Below are 22,178 nucleotides of genomic sequence, written 5' to 3'. Positions count from 1 at the left end.
AATCACTAAACTAATAACAGACATAATCTAAGAAAAACTATAAATTAAATAAATTTTACTTTCAAAATGTGGTGTGGAATATTTCGAATGTGATTCCAATGAGAAAGATCTGTTCTTCTTCCATTTTCCTACAGTGTTAGGATGTGAGTGGAGCCACAGAAATGTGGTGTTGTTCCCATGTAGCACTTTCATGACCCAGGTTCCATCCCTAGGGTTTTTCACTCATTTTCCCATGTTTACCATTATGGCACTGCCTGGTATATGTGCTATTATTTCATCACTACATAGATGAAGAAATCAAGTAATAGAAAAGAGAATATATAATGTGCCAAAGTGATAGAGATGGCAAAATTTAGATGTATTAAAAATTGCAAGAAATTCTTAAAAGAAACATTCAGAGATTCAAAGGGATCTTAGGTTTTTAAAAGGAGCAGAAATGAAAACTTGAGTAGAAGATTGAAGAATGATAAAGTATAGTAAAGTTAAAAAATGAGAAACAGTGGTATCACTCTGGTAAAGAGGAAATAAAGCCAAGGCCTGGGGCTGGGGATTATCCGTAGAGTGCTCATGTAGCACATGTGAGGCCCTGGGTTTGATCCTCAGCACAATTATAAATGAACAAAATAAAAAGATTGTGTCCAACTACTAAAATAAATAAATATATATATTATGTGCTGTAAACATTTTACAGCAAAATTAAATTTCTCATATGAGGTGGTACAAAGCGATATATATATATATATATAAATATATATATATATGCATATAAATATATATATATATATATATATTTATATATATATATATCAAGACTTTTAATAAAGGGGAAACTTCTTTTAGCAATATTTTTACCAAAGTGAAGTTAATCAGCTCCTGATTTATAGATCAAAGAGAATTCAGAAATCCTCACTTTGGAACTTCATTGTGTTACTTATTGTAACCTTTCTCTACCATACCTGAGTTTTTGATGTTTACGATCACTATTAAAGAACAAGACTACACACTGAAGTCTCTGAGATCATTTTTCCCCTTCTACAACATGTTTTCTGAAGAGCAATCCCTTTTTAAATTTAGGAAATTTCAACACAAGACACCACAAACTTCAAAAACCCTATTAAACCTATAAAATTCAAATCACGAATAGGAATTTTAGACTATATTTTAGGAAAAAAAGTGAAAGTAATTAATTATTATTTTTTTGTTACTTTTCAAATTGTCACTGACATTGAAAAAGATGTAAGTCCACTGAGACTTAAAATAACATTCTCTATCCTGGCATGGTGGCATATACCTGTATTCCCAGTGGCTTTCAGGAAGCTGAAGGAGAAGACTGGTGAGTCCAAAGCTAAACTCAGTGAAAGAGAGGCATTAGGCAACTCAGTGTGACCCTGTCTCTAAATAAAACACAAAACAGGACAGGGGATGTGGCTCAGTGGTAAAATGCCCATAAATTCAATCCCCAATACCCCAATAGAAAAAAAATATCATTTTGTTTACTTTTTAACTTTTCAGTTAAAGCAACATGAGTTATATCTGAAAAATTCTGTTCTCACCTGAAGATTCTATAATCAACCTCAACAAATTTAGAGGAACAGACAGCAAATCAAGTAATAGATCCTGTGTTTTCTGGGCTCTCTGGAAAACAGCTGAAAAATTCAGTTCTCCACAGTCCAGGAGACTCCCAATGCTTCCTAACAGATAGACTCTTATTTTAAGAAAGCCTTATCAAGATGCTTATAACCCCACCATGATTAGATCATGGCATTTGGAAATGCCCAGGAAATGTGTGCCTTTGAACATTGACTAAATTGTTTCCTGATTTCCATAAGTAACTCAATACAAATAGCCTATAGTGGGGATTTAATCTTGTAATTGACTTTCACACAGGGCACATGCTAATGGCTATTCCTCTCTGTTTCAGGGATTCCATATTTGAATCCCATTTCTTGCCCCACCTATAACCATGTTTGAACATTATACTTGAATATGCATCCTTTTCTTCCTTGATAATTTCTACCTTCTCTTCACTATGGCCTAGGATTTGATATTGTCTTTGTGTTAGTAGAAGCAAATGTGACTCCATTTTGGTTTATGACTTCATCCTGTAAAAGAACTATGCCAAGTAGAAGGGTCATGACTGGGGTAAGATGTTCTTTTCCTTTTGCTATAGAAACCTTTAAGAACACAAAACTACCTTATGGAGTATTGTTTCTCTAACTAGGGTAACTGAGCTCTGTTTCTGTAACTGGGGTGACTGTGCTAACTGTGATTGGTTAGACTTCCCTCCACTTGACTGCACTGTCCTGCTTCTGTAACCTGGCTTTTTTGCATTGGCTAAACACCCCCCCCCCTGAACATCCATTTTGTGGTTTTCAGGTTTATAAGGAGTGCCCTTGCAATTTTTCAGGCTTTATCAGCGGAACAGCTTTATTTTTCTGGTCAGCCACCAACAGTGTGCTTCAATAAAGGCTTGATTTGATTATACGTGAGTGGTGTGGAAGTCAGTTTATGAAACCCTGGGATGAAGCTTTAACTATAACATCTTTCTCCTTGGGTTGCTGGTCAATTTTTATAAACTCTAGAGTTAAGATGACATTTGAGCTCAAAATCTGATTGATTCTGGAGGCTTTAGAAGAATGAGCGTTAGTGGGTTAAATGCCTGTCATTCTGGATCAATTAACTTTGTGCTTTGGAAAACAAAAATGATTAATAGATTTTCTAGAATTCCAGATGATTTGGTTAAAAGCACAATTTGATCAAACTCAAATGACTTGAAAGGATCTCTTGAAGAAAACAAATGATAATTTGAAAAATAATGTTGAAATACATCTGAATTCTAACAATTCACTGAACAGTCCAACAACAGGAAATAAAGGATAAAAGAGAAAAATAATTCACTGTTTAAATATATTGTTATCTTTAAAAATCAATACATAAATCTGACTTAACGTGTGGATTTGATATAATAACAGATAGGAATGGACATAGTAGCAGCTATGTACTGAAGAACCTCTGGAAGACTGAAAGGACAAAAAAAAACTAAAAGTAATGAAATAATGTTTTTGTCAGTTTGACAAATTGTCATTGACATTGAAAAAGTTGTAAATCCACTGATACTTAAAAAACCATAATCTCTCCTGGCAAAGTGGTTTATGCATGTAATCCCAGTGGCTTTCAGGAGGCTGAAGAAGGAGCCTGGTCAGTTAATCACTATAATAATTCCTGTGGGGGCTGGGGATGTGGCTCAAGCGGTAGCATGCTCGCCTGGCATGCGTGCAACCCGGGTTCAATCCTCAGCACCACATACAAACAAAGATGTTGTATCTGCCGATAACTAAAAAATAAATATTAAAAATTCTCTCTCTCTCTCTCTCCTCTCTCTCTCTCTCTTAAAAAAAATAATAATTCCTGTGATTTTTTTAATCCTTTTGTTTTCTTTTTTATGTGTTTTGATTTTTTGGTAATAAAAAATAAATGCAAAAGAATAAACCACTCATAAAAAAAGAAAAACTAATATAAGATTCACATCTTCCATAAAATCACATAAAAAGTTATTTAGGTGTGTGCATTATAATTAATTTTAAATAAGACAATATTTTGTCCATACTATTTGGTGAACTATATATTCATTGAATCAATAATTAAATATTATATGTTTATAAATTTAATACAATATTTGAATAATTTTAGCATATTCACTTACTAAAAATCATGGGCTTTACGTACATTATTGTAAGGGATTCCATTTCTCTGGAAAGCAAATTACCAGTATTGAATTATAAAATTAGAGATTAGTAAGAAATGATAGCCTCCAATATTGTGACAATATGAAGTGAGTACCTTCATATACTATTAGATATGTTTGTATGTCTTTGTTTGGGGATTTAAAAAAAAAGAACAAAAACAAAAAAACAAAATTGTGCCTTAAAACCCTTAAAATCTGCTTTTCCCTAGCCCAGAAATTCTAGTTCTAGCAAATAAGAAGAATTTATTAAACAGCTTTTAGCAAGTATAAAATTGTTATTCAATAATTTCTCTTGGTCTCATGTAAAGCATGACCTACTCAGAAGAAGAATGTATATATTTTTAGATTTCATCATAGTATTAACCTTCAAGGTGTAAATGTATTTTTTTTTTTATTTTTGGGGGGAAAGGAAATACATGGCAGCTGACTACCTTTACTCCATATTGCTTCTTGTGTCCCCAGTTGTTGCACTCAGCACACTGAATATGCAGCCAGGCTATGTGACCCCTGACTCTAATGATATTTATCAGAAAAATAGCATTGTTGACATGTATAAATTTAGTACAAGGCTAACTACTTCCTCTGTATGTGTTGTCATTTTCAGTTTGATGTGCATAGGCTAATGAAAAATTGAAAAATATGTATAAATATGTTCAATTAGATAATGACTCCAGTAAAAGTTCTATATCTTACTCCTTATGTAGATAATAGGAAAAATATCACTGAAATGAGGCCCACTTCCCTTTCATGATTTTGGACAATTTCTTTTGAGAAAACATCATTAAAAATAACCTAAGCATTAGAGGAAATATATGTATACTTACTTTCCTACATGTGACTTTTTATTTTGGTATTGTGGGTAAGTGAGCCCCGACTATCAATCTCTACAATATAGAATGATACATTTACAGAATAAATGCATGTGATGATACATGTTTAGAACATAATATTTGTTTTGTTTTTGTTGTGGCTAAGCCAGTCATTTTCCAAGTTTGGGAAGTGCTTTGTAAATATAATTATGTAAGATACCCCAATAGTTTCAGGAGCAATGTTGCTTATGGCACTGGACAGTATTACATGATGGCAAAACTGAAGAAGTAGCCAAGATCACCAGCTGTTTGCTGGGTGGTTTAGTTCTTTAATCAACAATGGCCTCTTGATAGTACAACAGGCCAGTAACTGGCAGTGAAGTATTTGACGTTCATGCACATCAGCACAATCCCCAGGAAGTTATTCTATTGGCCAGAACTCTGACACTCTTTCTTGGCCTCTCATTTAAGATTGTGTATCAATGGAGAAGCAAGGGTAACATACTGAATAAGAGGGGGAAGGATGTAGGATGTTGGGTACTTAGTTAACAAGTAAGAATACAACATGAACAAAAAAATGGGTTTAGAAGTAGGATGAATTTTGAGTTTTTGACACATTTAGAAAACAATTTTGGTCTTAATATAATAATGATAGATTAAAGCACCAACTATGGCGACATAAGGACTAAGAAAATACACACATTCATATGAAAGAGAAAGCAGCATGGAAGACTAAGAAGGCCAAGTAAGAAAAATTTCATTTATTGTTTTTAAAGTAGAGCAAAGTCTGATGAATAAAAGACAATCAATATGTAAAATGTACTTTTAAAAAATTATTAAAATTCCACTCTCTCTAGCCTCCACCAACTGCTGCTCCATGGACAGGGCATTAGCACTCCATGCCCCTAGGAAAAAAAAGGTAAGCTGCACACTGGCTGCAGGAAAATTCAGGACTTATCATCCACTACTGCATTTACTTCAATGGGAAGATGTTGAGGAACCCCAACTTCAAGAGCACACTTTGTGAAGGAAGAGAAAAGCAGAAGTTTGTCAAGGAGAGAGGGGGTTTTCCAAGTTACTGGATATTAATAAAACTGAAGCTGTTCAGAAATTCTTCCTTGAAGAAATAGAGCTTAGTAAAGAGTTACTAGGTCATGGCAAACTTGAGAAAGTTGCAGACAATCTGACAAATGCAATTGCTGTGTGTGAAGACCAGAAGAAGTTGCTGCCTGTATTAACAGTAAATGCTACCATCACAGGTGTTCCAGATTCTGGGAATTAAGCTCCCAATGACTCTTCAGAAAATATTAAGTGCTAGAGCATGGTTGATGATCATGTGGAAAGAAAAACAAGTATTGACATCATAAAATCTCCAAAATATTTTTAAAATTTGTAACATATAAATATCTTAAATTGAAAGTTAAGCAGCTCTGAGGGAATAAGGGCAAATATTTTTGTTATAGACTTTCCTGCACTGACACCTGCCAAAGTTAATGTTTATCTTTCATAGATCCACTTGGTTATGTTTCGCAGTGAAAATATATTTTGATAGATTAAGAATATAAAAAATAACGACACCCAAGAAAAGAAGAGGACAATGGATCCTGAAGGGAGGGAAAAAATACTGAGTCTGGGCTCTGGAGTTTAATCTTTTCCCAGTGAGGATGGGTCCTGGAGGAATAGAATAGACCGTGAGCTCTGGATAATAATGAGTCCCAGAGGAAAAAATAAAATAGTAAGCTCCAGGCTCTGCATTTTCATTCCTTGCTGGTAACAATGGGTTTCACACTTTTATAAGTGTTTTCCTGATTGCCCAAACTGACAGGTTCTGATTAAGTTTCCAGAAATTAAGTCACCCTCATGGTAACATATAAAACACAGACTCCACTTGTACCCACTGTCCATTTTTCACCCTGTAAATGTGCACCTCCAGTGCCTGACTGATTGACTACACAGAATAATAAACAGAATCACTGCCCATGATATCTGCTCTAATTTCAGTTATTTTTGCTTACCATACAGATTTTCTCATTTTAAAAATAAACTCCGAGTTGGTAAGATATGGTTTTAATTTATTACCAAGACATACAGTTAAACTGTACATACAAAATAACTTTTCTTAGGTTAAATATACCCAGCTCTCAGTTTGAAGATAGGGGAAAAATGCATAGGAGATAGCTGAATAATGCACATTTTTGTTGTTTCATTTTTATTTTTTTGTTCTAATTTGTTATATATGAAAGCACAATGCATTACAACTCATATTACACATATAGCATAAAAATTTTCACATGTGATTTTTTACAAACTGTATTCACACCATTCGTGTCTCATACACATATTTAGGGTAATGATGTCCAACTCATTCCACTATCTTTTCTACCCCTATAATCTATCCCTTCCCTTTCTATTCCTTTGCCCTATCCAGAGTTTGTCTAATTCTCCCATGCTCCCCCTCCCAGTCCCACTATAAATCAGCCTCCTTATGTCAAAGAAAATATTTGTATTTTTTTGATTAGCTTACTTCACTTATGAATGTATTTGCCAACTACATCCATTTACTTGCAAATGCCATAATTTTATTCTGTTTTATTGCTGAGTAATATTCCATTGTGTATATATACCACATTTTCTTCTTTCATTCATTTACTGAAGTACATCTAGTTTGGTTCCACAATTAGCTATTGTGAATTGAAAAAAATAGAAAACAGATAAGAAAATATGTCAAAAATTAATTATACATTTTATAATAATTAGAAGGAATTTGAACATTGACAACACACAGAAATGCTTATATTTGACAAGATTTAAATCACACATCAAATACATGTCTCAAATTACAACAATTTACCCATAAGTATGTAGAAATATTATGTCAGTTAAAAAAGGAATCTGGAAAAGAAAGAATTTTTGAGATGTATGAAACCTCAAAAGTTCTGATACTTCTTCACACTTGTGTTTTTCCCACCCTTTAATTCAATGGCTTTTTCTGACACTTGAAGATATTCTCACCTTGGAATCCCCACCCACCATGCCTTAACCATCTTTTAAGACTATCTTCAAATTCTTACTCTGATTTAAATTTATATTTGTTATATGTATTTCCTTAGTTTTCCCCTGTTCTATATATAACTCCTATATTTGCATATTCTAATGCCTTGTTCCTTGATGAGACTTGACTTTAGCTTTAATGAGGACTTGGTTCGTGGTATGAAGAAATTTGCAACAAGTAAGCAATAAAAAATTCACTAATACACTAAGAATTATTATTCACAATTTTGAAAACATTTAAAATTTTAAAATCAGAGGGTAAAATCATTGTAGCAATGATCACAAGTTAAAGTATCATTTTTAAACATATATGAATTTAGAATATCATCTAGAGTGATTTCAGAGAAGATCACATAAATCTTAGACCACAAGCATTTTATTCCTACTCAAAGAATTAAACAGAAATTATGAAAGGCCATCATTTTTTGGACTAAGCTTCTGTACTAAGATCACAGGGACCAGGATAAAAGTAAAAATGCAGGGCCTGGGTAAGTAGCTTGGTGCTGGAAGGTGTAAGTTCCTGCATTAGCTCTTCAACAGAGCAAATAAAAAAAAAATAGAGCCTCATCTCATCAAGGTGAGACTAAATTGCCTAATCTAATTTTGGTAGAAATAAGGACTATAGGAGCTGGGCTTTATGACACAGCCTGTAATTTTAGTGCCTCTGGAGGCTAAGGCAGAAGGACTACAAATTCAAGGGCAGCTTCAGCAATTTAGTGAGGCCCCAAACAACCTAGCCAGACCCTGTCTCAAAATAAATACTACAAAGAACTGGGGATGTTGCTCAGTGGTTAAGTATCACTATGTTCAATCCCTGGTCCCATCTACCCTTCTTAAAAGATTATGAGAAAGAGGTCAAATTTCCTACACAGGTCAATTTCTTGGTTGTGATAATGAAGCTTCCTCTGTCTTAATTCTTACAGACACACCCACACCCACACATACACATACACACACATAATGTAATATTAAAGTAATTGAACATTAAACAATAGGTTGTTTTTCTATCACTCCATCTCTCTGCCCCACCTTACAAGGTACATACATTCAAAGACATCCATATGATTTTTGTTTCTGATTTCTTTGGGGCTTTTTCTATCCAAAATACTAAACTCTTCTGCTCAACCCTCTGGAATACTTATCTTATGTTTTATCAAATGAAGTATGTGGTTACTGAATTAAATTGTTGTAACTTTTGCTCTTAACATTAGTTTGCAATTTATGTAGGACTCCTACTAATTGCCTGTTCTCTCCAATTGCTGACTGAGTATTATTTATTATTTGGTTTTTAAAATTATTATAAATTAAAGACCTGTGGAAAATATTCTGGAACTTATGCATACAGGACCAGTGCTCCATTACTGAGCTACACCTCTAGCCCTTTAATTTAAGTATTATTACTAACCTATATTAAGATTCACTAGTTTACAATTTTTTAACAGCAAAGCTAGGTACCACTCTTTGATGAGGAGGCTTTCGGATACCTTGTGTCACGTTCACCATAATCACTGGTCTCTACTCATTAAATACCAGAGGAAAGCACCATAGTATAAAAATCAAAAATAGTTTCAGACATCTACAAATGTTCCCTAGAAAAAGAAATATCATTCCAATTAAAATAGTACTACTGCCTATCGAGAAAAAAAATATAAACATGAGATATTTATAAGATTTTAAAAAAAAGTTTAGACATGTGACCTGTTTCTTCAAATCTAGATGAACAGATAAGGCAGTAACACATAAGATAGTCCATAGATTTTCTCACAGTATAAAATTATCAGTACAAGATTTGCTTACAAAAAATAAACATACATGATTGTCAAAGGAAAATAATAAATATTACTTACATACCTCTTAGCAACACATTTTCTAGGAAAAAACAATTTGTTGAAACATAGTATGTAGAATTACAGGTAAGTATTGAAGAAAAAGATGATGGGTAAAGTAACAACCTCTCGAGTTTGTTCTTACCTGACTTTCCAAAGATATCAGTAAAGGTATGACAGAAAAGATGTCAGATTGTTCTGAACTTCGACTGAAGCAGTGCTTCCTTCACTCCATAGTAGAATCTTCCCTGGCTGGGTGAGATGAGTCACACTTGTAATTCCATCAACTCAGGAGGCTGAGAAAGGAGTATCCAAATTGTGAGGGCAGCATCAGCAACTTAGTGAAAGATTATCACAAAATACAAAATATTAATTACTGGAGATGTAGCTTAGGGTTAACCATACTGAGTTTATTCCCCAGTACCAGAAAACAAGGAAAAACTTTACTGAAGTTTTTAACTACTCCAGGTTTCTAAAAACAAAGTGGATCTTCATAGAACAGGTGTATAAAACCCACAAGAATTTTTCATTATAATCCTCTTTTAACCCTTTGTAAACTGCTTTTTCAATTATTTGTTGGTTTGACTGTTTTGTTTTGTTTTGTTTGGTACTGGGGATTACCCAGGGGCATTTTACTCTTGATCTACTTCAGACATTTTTACTTTGTTTCTGAAATAGGGTCTCACTTAATTGCTGAGGGCCTCTCTAAATTGGCAAGGCTGTTCTAAAAATCTGTGATCTTCATGTCTCAGCCTTGAGTCAATGAGATTACAGGCATTCACCACTGGGACTGGATTTTATATTTCATTTCTTAATAGAATTACAGTAATATAAAGTTACTTATGGATGTTTCCCCAATTCCTTTGGAAATGGACTAGAGATGCAGAAAGTAGATGAAGGATATCCAAGTGGATGGGGGTAAGGGAACACATGAGTGAAAAATTGCTCTTCAAGATTAAATTGAAGGAGCTGGGAGCAGTGTAAATCCAGCTGCCAAGGAGGCTGAAGCAGGAGAATTGCATTTTCAAATCAGCCTAAGCAATTTAGCATGATGCTGTATCAAAATAAAAAAAAAAAAAAAGAAAAAGGGCTAGGAATGTAGATTAGTGGTTAAGTGCTTCTGGGTTCAATTCCTGGCACAAAAAATTATTATAATAATAATATAAATTTTTTATAATAATAATAATTAAAGAAAATAATTATCATTGATCTCTTTTTCATATTACATTTCTTTCCAATTCCACTTTTTTCTAAATTTTCTTTCTGTTTCTCAAAATTGTACTTAGTTAGAATTACTCAATCAAGGAAATGCTGAAATTAAACTCCCACCTTAAACCAAAGACATGCTTGTAAATTTCTGAGTTCTCAATTGAAAGATTTTGAGGTCTCAAAACTTCATATGCATTAGGTGACTGGCCTCAACCTTCTTTTTCCCCCACAATCTTTACAAGTAATGAACAGAAAATTTGAAAATGGGAAATTAAATCTCTTTAAAGAAATTTGACACTTAAATATGTTCTCAAATTTTAATTTGATCACTATACTTGTATATAGTTAAATGCTTTTTAAAATGTATATTCTGTTAACTAAAATGATTAGATGTTCACAAATTTGAACTTGTCCTCAAGAGTCCAAACCAAAATAGAGCCATTTGTACAAATGTTCCTCACCCCTTAAAAAAAAAAAACAAATAGTTTATTTGACCTTTTGAGAAACTCTGGAGAATGGCCCATCACCTAAACAGACCAGTTTTTGCCAACACATTAAGAGAATGTTCTGTGTGTTAATCCTTATGAGGAAAGTAAAGTGATATAAACCAGTCTGCTTTGTCTTATGCTCTTCCCCAGTTTCTGTTACAACTACCTTATAAAAACTGGGTATAATGCCTATTTTTTTTTTGCTTTTTGTGTATCTCTATTTGTAATTTTTTATTTATATTTATTATATATTATAGTGGAATTCATTACAATTCTTATTTCACACAGAGAGCACATTTTTTCATATCTCTGGTTGTATACAAAGTACATTCACACCAATTTGTGTCTTCATGCATTATTTTGGATAATAATGTCCATCGCATTCCTCCATCATTTTTAACCTCATGCCCCCTCACTTCAAATCCCACCCCTGTGACCTATATAGAGTTCCTCTATTCTTCTAATGCTCCCCCTCTCTACCCCTCTATGAATCAGCCTCCTTACATTAGAGAAAACATACAACATTTGGTTATTTGGGATTAGCTAACTTCACTTAGTATTACCTTCTCTAACTCCATCCATCTGCCTGCAAATGCCATGATTTTATTATCTTTTATTGCTTAGCAATATTCCATTGTCTATATATGCGACATTTTTTTAAATCATTTTATCTACTGAAGAGCATCTAGGTTGGTTCCACAGTTTAACTATTGTGAATTGTGCTACTATAAACATTGATGTGGCTGTGTCCTTGTAGTATGTTGTTTTTAAGTCATTTGGATATAGACAAAAGAGTGGGATAGCTTTGACAAATGGTGATTTCATTCCAAATTTTTCCAAGAAATCTCTATAATGCTTTCCATATTGGCTGCACTAATTTACAGGTCCAAAAGCAGTGGAAGAGAGTACCTTTTTATCCACATTCTCACCAACATTTATTGTTGTTTGTCTTCATAATAGCTTTAATACTAACTAGAGTGACATAAAATGGTAGAATAGTTTTGATTTCCATTTCTCTAATTGTTAGAGATTCTGAACTTTTTTTCCAGATATTTGTTAATTGATTGTATAGCATCTTCTGGGTAGTGTCTGCTCAGATCCTTGGCCCATTTATATTTTTGTGCTTATCTTTATGAGTTCTTTATACACCCTAGAGATTAGTGCTCTATCTCACTAGTGCTCTATCTATGAGGGGTAAAAATTGTTTCCCAAGGTGTAGGCTCTCTATTGACCTCAAAGATTTTTCCTTTTGCTGAGATGAAACATTTTAATTTGAGTCCATCCCATTTATTGATTCTTGATTTTATTTTTTGAGCTATAGAAATATTATTAAGGATGTTGGGGGTTAATCCCACATGATGGAGATTACTTTTTTCTCTTATTAGACACATGGTCTCTTTTTAAATTGATTTAAAAAAAATGACAGTGGAATGCATTACAAAAATTTTTACACATATACAGCACAATTTTCCATATCTTTGGTTGTATATAAAGTATGTTGACACCAATTTGTGTCTTCATTCATGTGTTGGATAATGATGTCTCTGGTTTGTTTATCCAACATGTGTTGGATAATAATGTCTCCTAGATCCTTGATAAATTTTGAGTTGAGTTTTGTGCTTGGTGAGAGATAGGGCTTTAATTTCATTTTGTTGCAAATGGATTTCCAGTTTTCCCATCACCATTTGTTGAAGAGGCTATCTTTTCTCCAATGTAATTTTTGGCAACTTTGTCTAATATAAGATGATTGCAGTTTTGGGGGTTTGTCTCTGTGTTTTCTATTCTGTACCATTGGTCTACCAGTCTGTTTTGGTGCCAATGCCATGCTGTTTTTGTTACTATTGCTCTGTAGTATAGTTTAAAATGTGGTACAGTGATTCCAACTGCTTCACTCTTCCTGCTAAGAATTGCTTTATCTATCATGGGTTACTTATATTTCCATATGAATTTCATAATTTCTTTTTCTATTTTTATGAGGAATGTCATTGGGATTTGGATAGAAATTTCATTAAATCTTCTATAGTGCTTTTGGTGGTATGATCATTTTGATAATGTCAATTCTGCCTATTCAAGAGAAAGATGGATCTTTCCATCTTCTAAGGTCTTCTTTGTTTTCTTTCTTTAGGGTTCTGTAATTTCCATTATATAAATCTTTCACCACTTTCGTTAAGTTGATTCCCAAATATTTTATTTTTTGATGAGATGATATTCATGAGTTGAAAATAAAAGTCTTTCAATGAATCAAAAATATTTATTAAATACAAAGTATCTATGTCAGCAATTATATATAAAAAAGAGAAATGCAAAATGAAAGAAAAGCAGTTCTCAAATTAGACAATCCCCAGAAATAAGACAAATTCAGGGAAGCCCAGCACAGGACTTGATCGAACAGCATTAATAGAATATGGAAGTGAGGTTAGAGACACCTCGGTTGGATAATGGTTTACAGAGCCTTCTATGATTAATGGAAGCTCTGATACTGTGGTTAAACTCCACAACAACTTAGTCTGATAGACTTTTATTTTGATCCTGAAAGTTGAACCACTCTCAAGCCAACAGAATTATCAGCATGCACCACAGCCCCAGGATTGTTATGTTAGGCTTACATTGGAAGCTCAGTCCAAATAAATGTCCTCCCATAAATTTTATTTAACAGACATATCCAGAAAAATAATAAAACAGAGAGAGAGAATATATATATATATATATATATATATATATATATATATATATATATATATATCTAGAGAGAGAGAGAGAGAGAGAGATATGAAGAAATTAGATCTCAGTTACACACACAAGCAGTAGTTTAGGTGGAAACCAAAATAACATTTTATGATTTGAAAGTAGTAGAGTTTTTATCATATAATGACTTTGAAACATAATCCTGAATTATTGGTCACTAGCAATGAATCAAAGTGACCATGACAGCAAAGCAATGAGAAGATGTTCCCTCCATGTTCATTGTATCCTCAGTAATATTTGGAGCAATAAACAGGATGCTGCTGGTAACATTGAGGTTTCAGGACAAGAACACCATTCATACTTTTATCATTCCTTTGTTTAATTTTGCTACACACTCTTTTCTTTTGCATACAATATTTGCCAACTCAATTAGTATCTTGACTCTCTGTTTTTCAGTGCATCCTTCATATTATGACTTTCTCCTCATTTTAATCATCAATGATGTTCTTCTTCAATACATAACTGACTGCTTTACCATTTCATCTGCTTTGTTAGAACACAACACATGCATTGTGTATTACCAGTGAAATGAAAATTGTACTGCATTTGTGTGCATGAATGGAACTGCATTCTACTGTTATGGATAATTAATTAGCTAATTAATTAAAAAGCTGCTTCACTCTTAAGCTGAGCAATGGAGTCATCCATCAATGATTTATGATCTCTAAAACCAAGTAAAAAAAAAAAACTCTCAAAATATGCCATGTTTTCTACAACAGCTTTTTATTCTCATTTCTATGAGAAGGTATACTTTTGCCAAAAGAAAAAAAGAAGCAAATCAATAACAACATCATTAATGTAACTGGCAAGGATTCCACTGTTCTCGCCTTGTTCAGTCCTCTCTTGTATTTCCTGTGTAAAAATAACTATCATACAGATCTTCAAAGCTGAAAGATACAGTAAGTAAATGTAACAAGCTGGGTCCAATGGAGTACACCTGTGATGCCAATGATTTGAATGTCTGCAGCAGGAGGATTGCAAAATTGGGGCCAAACTCAGTGGCATACTGAGATCCTGCAGTGAGATGCAGGTGCTCTTGGGTTAATCACCAGTACCACAAACATGTTAAAAATAAATAAAATTAAATATTTGCAGAAGCAGCAGTAAAGTAAGAAGTTCTTTTTATAATGGTTGAAAAAGTTGCCAAATAGATGTATATTTTTTTCCTGGGGTGCATCTACCTTGTATACTATTCTTTCCCCTTTCTCTTTTCTTATAGACACCACAATTGGGGCAGCTTCCCTCTGATGGGCTCTTTCCCCCAGAAAAGTTGCTTCATCTTAACCAGAGCAATGGAGTCATCCATCTATGAATTTAGACCTCTAGACATAAAGGAGAAAATCAAAAAATTCTTAGAGATAAATGAAAATATAGGAACAACATATCAGAATCTATGGAACACAATGAAAGCAGTTTTAAGAGGGAAATTCATCGCCTGGAGGTCAATCTTTAAAAAAAGAAAAAAACCAACAAATAAATGAGCTCACACTTCATCTCAAAGCCCTAGAAAAGGAAGAGCAAAACAACAGCAAATGTAGCATAAGGCAAGAAATAATTAAAATCAGTGCAGAAATCAATAAAATTGAATCAAAAGAAACTATTGAAAAAATTGACAAAACTAAAAGTTGGTTCTTTGAAAAAATAAATAAGATCCACAGACCCTTAGCCATGCTAACAAAGAGAAGAAGAGAGAGAACTCAAATTACTAACATACGGGATGAAAAAGGCAATATCACAACAGATGCTACAGAAATATAGAAGACAATTAAAAATTATATTGAAAACCTATATTCCAATAAAATATAAGATAGTGAAGACATCGATAAATTTTTTAAGTCATATGATTTGCCCAGACTGAGTCAGGAGGATACACACAATTTGAACTTACCAATATCAATGGATGAAATAGAAGAAGCAATCAAAAGACTACCAACCAAGAAAAGCCCAGGACCGGATGGGTATACAGCAGTGTTTTACAAAACCTTTAAAGATGAATTAATACCAATACTTTTCAAGTTATTTCAGGAAATAGAAAAAGAGGGAGCTCTTCCAAATTCATTCTATGAGGCTAACATCATCCTGACTCTAAAACCAGACAAAGAAACCTCAAAGAAAGAAAACTACAGACCAATATCTCTAATGAACCTAGATGCAAAAATCCTCAATAAAATTCTGGTGAATCGGATACAAAAACACATCAAACAATTGTGCACCATGATGCAGTAGGATTCATCCCTGGGATGCAAGGATGGTTCAATATATGGAAATCAATAAATGTTATTCACCACATCAATAGACTTAAAGACAAGAACAATATGATCATCTCCATAGACACAGAAAAAGCATTTGGCAAAGTACAGCATCCATTTATGTTCAAAACATTAGAAAAACTAGGGCTAGTAGGAACTTACCTCAACATTGTAAAAGCTATCTATGCTAAGCCTCAGGCTAGCATCATTCTGAAGGGAGAAAAATTGAAGGCATTCCTTCTAAAATCTGGAACAAGACAGGGATGCCCTCTATCACCACTTCTATTCAATATAGTTCTCAAAACATTGCCCAGAGCAATTAGATGAAAGAAATTAAAGGCATAAAAATAGGAAAACAAGAACTTAACCTAACAAAAGAGGTGAAAGATTTACCCAATGAAAACTACAGATCCCTAAAGAGAGAAATAGAAGCAGATCTTAGAAGATGGAAAAATATACCCTGTTCATGGATAGGCAGAACTAACATCATCAAAATGGCGATATTACCAAAAGTTCTCTATAGGTTTAATGCAGTGCCAATAAAAATCCCAAAGGCATTTCTTGTAGAAATAGATAAAGCAAACATGAAACTCATATGGAAAAATGAAAGACCCAGAATAGCAAAAGCAGCTCTAAGAAGGAAGTGTGAATCAGGCAGTATAGCAATACCAGATTTCAAACTATACTACAGAGCAATAGTAAACACACACACACACACACACACACACACACACACACAACTATACTACTTTTCCTCCATTAGCATGAACTAAATAGTAGGACTTACCAGATCCAGAATGAGATTTCAAACTGATGGGTTCATTATAGATAGTCAAATGTGTCTATATGTGCAAACTCTTGTGTTCCTGCATTAGATCTTGATTTGGAATCACAAATCTATGTTTTTGTAATGACACAAAGGTCACAAAACATTGAATCAATCACAACCTATATTATACATAATGGGTCACTAATGATGGCTTTTATTAAATAAAAATTGAGTAAACAAAATTTTACATCGTATCATATATTCATGTTTAATAAAATGAGGTTACAGTAAGATAGGAAAAAAAGACAGCCACGGTATTATCACTTTGCTTCAGTGGAGAAGGTATCCCTCAAATATGGATTCCCCAGGCAAAAAAATGTCAAGTTTCTGAATTATTCTTAGTTATGTGTGGCCTGTGAAAAAAAAATGTTGCCTGGCAGGGAAATTCAGGGATCTAACAGGATATCTCTATATATGGAAACTCTTGGCAACATTGAAGAAAAACTCACACTTTTACATTGAAAATCAAAGAACACACCAACAAGGCCAAGAGATTTCTCTATATAGAGAGAAAATATTGGGGAGGTGGTCAAGAGACTGAAATGTTTATCCTTTTTCATACATAAATGGAGAAACATGTACTCAAATTTAATCAGTATGTGGCTCTTCCTTTTTACAGAATCCCAACAGATTTCCATAGCCCAGACCCAAGAGTCACTCACATCCAGCTCCCAATCATGTTTCCCAGAAGTGAAGAACTGATCTCCCCATGAAGCAAAATAATTTGATCTGTCAGAAGTCAAAGATTCATATTCATTATCTTATCCAAACATCAGTCTCTCACATCAACACACAGCACTATATTAAGAGTGTTTCTTTCATTATGGAAGGAAATTTTCACTGAGAAAAGAAGAGAATATTTCAGTCAATTTTTTTAAAATTTATATGATATGAGAATCTATTAAGAGACTTATGCTATTACTTGCTTTTTCTTCTGTAGCCATGGAAATATGAGGTCTTGAACCCCTTCTCCTAGGATATTAGTGATGACAGTAATGAAAGTATCTGCATTTGACATATTTTGCCTATACAAAGCCAACTCCACACATACAACAAAAAAGGAAGAATAATGGAACACTAATGTACTTATGAAATATAATTTACTTTTAAGATTTCAATGAACAGTTTATACTTAGGTGAATAAATGAAAAAAAAAATATAACACCACAAAACACATTAAATTTATAAAAAGAAATGTAGCATCATAAACACTTAAAAAGAAACAAAATTATTCAAGTAATATCATTGGGTAAACATCAACCCCTTTTTCAACAACTACTATAAACTTATACAAAATGAGAGCAACCAGAGAACAGTGGAAGGCAAAACATACAGTGTAGATTAAGAAACTTGTAACCTGGCATGGCGACCCCTGATTGTAAATCTGGTGACTTGAGTCAGGAGAATCACAAGTTCAAAGCCAGCCCCAGTAATTTAGCAAGACTCTGAACAACTTAGTGAGAACATGCCTTATGAAAAATAAAAGGGCCTGAGGATGTGGTTCATTGATTAAGCTCCTATGGTTCAAAAATTAGTACCAAAAAGAAAGAAAGAAAGAAAGAAAGAAAGAAAGAAAGAAAGAAAGAAAGAAAGAAAGAAAGAAAGAAAGAAAGAAAGATTGTTTCTAGGTTGAATGTGGAAACTTCTATTCAACAAACAGATGTCATTCATTAAACAGTGAAGAACATCACACTGCATGAAAAAGGCAGCATTATTCATGGAGTATTACCAAATCATGTGAACTGTCATCTTACAAATAACCTTGTTAGTAAGGAAGTCCATTTGCATTATCTGCTTCACTAAATTAGACCAGACACTTGGAAGTAAGTTTGGGACATATCCAAATTCATACAATAATCTTCTGAGCTCCGAACAAAAAATAAAAACTCTCTGCCAAAGAGTAACATCTGAAGTTTCTCATAGCATAACCCTAGGAGAGGGTTATGCTATGAGAAACTACATGTGCTAATTCTACAAATACATGTGGCCTCATTTGCTACTTCAAATAAAAGTACCAGAGCATCTGTTCAGGTAAGTCCCACTTCTAGCAAAGTTAAATGTGCTCCTTGGAGCTATATTTTATATAATTGAAAGAAATATGATTTCTGTTCTTTATTTATCAACAGGATTTGAATATTTAGCTTTGCAAAGAAATTTTCCATAAAATTTTTTTCTTAAAAAATTACTTAATACTGACAAAGGAAGGCCTATTCAAAGTAATATAATTACCTATAAACAACTATGTTTTTTCATTATTGATAATATAATATTGTTTTTTACGTGAACAAATACAATTTGGGCAAATTCAGCTCTCTATTCTATATTTCCCAACTACTTGTTATTTAGCAGGTTTTATTTGCTCTCAGGTTTGTTTTTTTTTTTTTTTTTCAGTATAACCCTATTTGAAATATTTTATTTTCCCTAAGCTTAATGACATATATTGACAAATAGTTTATATTTGCAGTGTACAAATTTGATCATTTGGTATATGTATCCATTGTGAAATAATCACCCCAATCAAGCTAATAAAGATGTCCATCAGATTACATATTTATCTCTTTTTTTCCCTTCATCTTTACTTTCTTCTTTCATTCTTCCAGGATAATAACATCTAGGATGTTCCATCTTGGCAAAATGTAAGTGTATAATATAATACTGTTAACTGTAGTCACTATGCTGTGTATTAGACTTTCAGAAATTATTTTTTTCATAACCAAAATTATACATCCTTAATTAATGTTTTCTTATTTTCACTTCACTATTCTTGTATATAGCAACTGCTATATACTTTCCCTTTTGTAAAGTTGACCATATTTAATTCCACATATAAATTAGATTGTATGGTATTTGACTTTCTGTGTCTGGATTGTTTTACTTAGCAAAATGTCCTCCAGGCAATCATGGATAAAAATTGTGGCCTATATACACAATGAAATATTAGACAGAAATAAAAGAGAATAAAAACATGGCATTTTCAGGTAAATGGTTGAAGTTAGAGAAGATAATGCTAAGTGAAGTTAGCAAATCCCCAACCCCCCCAAAAAAAAAAGAAAACAAATGTTGAATATTTTCTTTGATATAAGGAGGCTGAATCATAGTGGGATAGGGTGGTGGGGCATGGGAGGAAGAGATGCACTCTAGATAAGTCAGTGGTGTGGAAGGAAAAGGGAGGGGGCATTAATGATGTTTGAATGTGATAATCATTATTATCCAAAGTACATCTATGAAGACATGAATTGGTGTGAATATACTATGTATTAAACCAGACATAAAAAATTGTGCTCTATAGAGGTAATAAGAATTGTAATGCATTCTGCTGTTATATATAAATAAAGAAGAAAAAGATAGAATCCCTTTATTATGAACCAAGTAATATTTCAGTGTGTATGGGTATGTGTGTGTGTGTATACCACATTTTTTTCTAATCCACTCAAACACTGGCAGAGATGTCGACACATAAGTTGTTTCCATGTTTTTATCATTGTGAATAATGGTACCAAAACAGTGAAAATGGAGATATTTCTTTATTTCATATAAGGATTTAATTTCCTTTTCATATATACCTGGAAATGGAATTGATGGATCATATATTGGTTTCATTTTTAATTTTGGAGGTATTTTCAAACTGTTTTCTATAATAATCACACTAATTTAAATTCTTATCAATTGTTTGATATAGTCCACACCCTTATGAAAAATTATCTCTTATAACAAGCCATGCTAAATATGACATCCAAAGAATAAAAAAAACAAAAGTGAAAAGAGCACAAGTTTTATTATGCAGAAACAAAAACTTTCTTGGGTGGCGGGGAGGAAAAATTTACTTGGGATTGAACTCAGTGGCACTCCACTACTGAGACATATTCCCGTCCCTACTTTGTATTTTAATTAGAGACAGGGTCTCAATCAGTTGCTTAGCACCTTGGTTTTTGCTGAGGCTGGTTTGAACTCACAATCCTCCTTCCTCAACCTCAGAAGTCACTGGGATTACAGGCATGAGCCACTGCACCCAGCCCAAATATCTTTATCTTGCAAAGAAGGCAATAATCAGAGTGGAATGGCAACCTGTGGAATGAGAAAAATATTGTAAGTCATGTATCTGACAAAATGTTATTGTACAAAATATGAAAGAAATTCGTAATTCAGTGACAAAACCCACGAAAAAAAAATAACCTGATTAAAAAGTGGTCATTAAAGATATGCATCATTGTTTGACCTAAAGACAGTTGTTCCCAATTTGTTATTTTTTATGTGACAATAAGGAGAATGCTTCCTATCAGATTAAAATACATTCACACCCAATCTGTCACTTCAAAAGGAAATGTGATGAAACTAAGGAGTAATAAAATAATTGCTCGTTAAGACAAAAAAAAAGTGATCAAAGGGCCTGATAGAATTTTTCTAAAGAAGACAAACTATTAATGTCCAATAGATGAATAAAATGGTGCTAAACATCATTAACAATAAGACAAATAAAAATCAAAATTACAGTCTGATATCCTCTCCATCTTTTGAACTTTAGACGCCTTAGTCTCTCCAGATTCTCAGCCCTGATACCTCAACATGGAGAATGTGCTAGACTTCACCTCAGATTTTACTCTACACTGTTGTTTGGGAAGTTTTTCAAGGAATAAGTTGGGTAAATACTGTGTTCACATGAATACTCATCTCTCTCACCTTCCTTGATCAAGGGCCAGAAGAATGAAATCCTGTTATTTGCAGTAAAATGGATGGAACTCAAGGACATCATACTAAGCAAAAGAAGCCAGAAATAAAACAATGAGTATCATTTGCTATCTCAATATGTGGAATCCAATTAAATTAAATTAAATTAAATTAAAAATAAATAAAAATAAACCTAAAAGCAGTTTTCTTGGGATGAAGAAGGGTGCCAAAGGGAGGGAGATAGAGAACAAAAAAATATTAAAACAAGCTGAATAGTCATAATGAAATATGACTATTCATAGTAAGTCTCATTTATATATACAATTAATAAGTACTTAACATCTGTTAATAAAATAAATATATATTAAGAAATCATGTTTTCTACTGTGGATGTTCAGTCTCTGTACTTCATTTTGATCAAAGGAGGAACTTTCTCTTCATACTTTCAGAGGAAATTTTAAAAAAGGAATCTATTTTTCACTAACAGGAGAGTATTTTAAGCTAATACATACCCTCCATATTTCAAGCTATGGCCTATTGTTTTTCACATGATACATATGGT

General features: G+C 33.1%; 1 protein-coding gene across 1 annotated transcript in view; it reads left to right on the top strand.

Annotated features, from left to right (window-relative positions):
• Positions 1–1,277: 1,277 nt before the first annotated feature.
• The window catches only part of LOC143404208 (nudC domain-containing protein 2-like), a 32,649-nt gene continuing 11,748 nt past the window's right edge, over positions 1,278–22,178 (top strand). The window contains exon 1 of the mRNA XM_076862485.1: positions 1,278–1,333. Coding sequence (XP_076718600.1) covers positions 1,278–1,333 — 56 coding nt within the window. The remainder of the gene's footprint in view (positions 1,334–22,178) is intronic.

This window comes from Callospermophilus lateralis, chromosome 7 (assembly GCF_048772815.1).
Source record: "Callospermophilus lateralis isolate mCalLat2 chromosome 7, mCalLat2.hap1, whole genome shotgun sequence".
Classification (NCBI taxonomy): domain Eukaryota; kingdom Metazoa; phylum Chordata; class Mammalia; order Rodentia; family Sciuridae; genus Callospermophilus; species Callospermophilus lateralis.
This window is presented reverse-complemented; position numbering and strand designations above follow the sequence as displayed.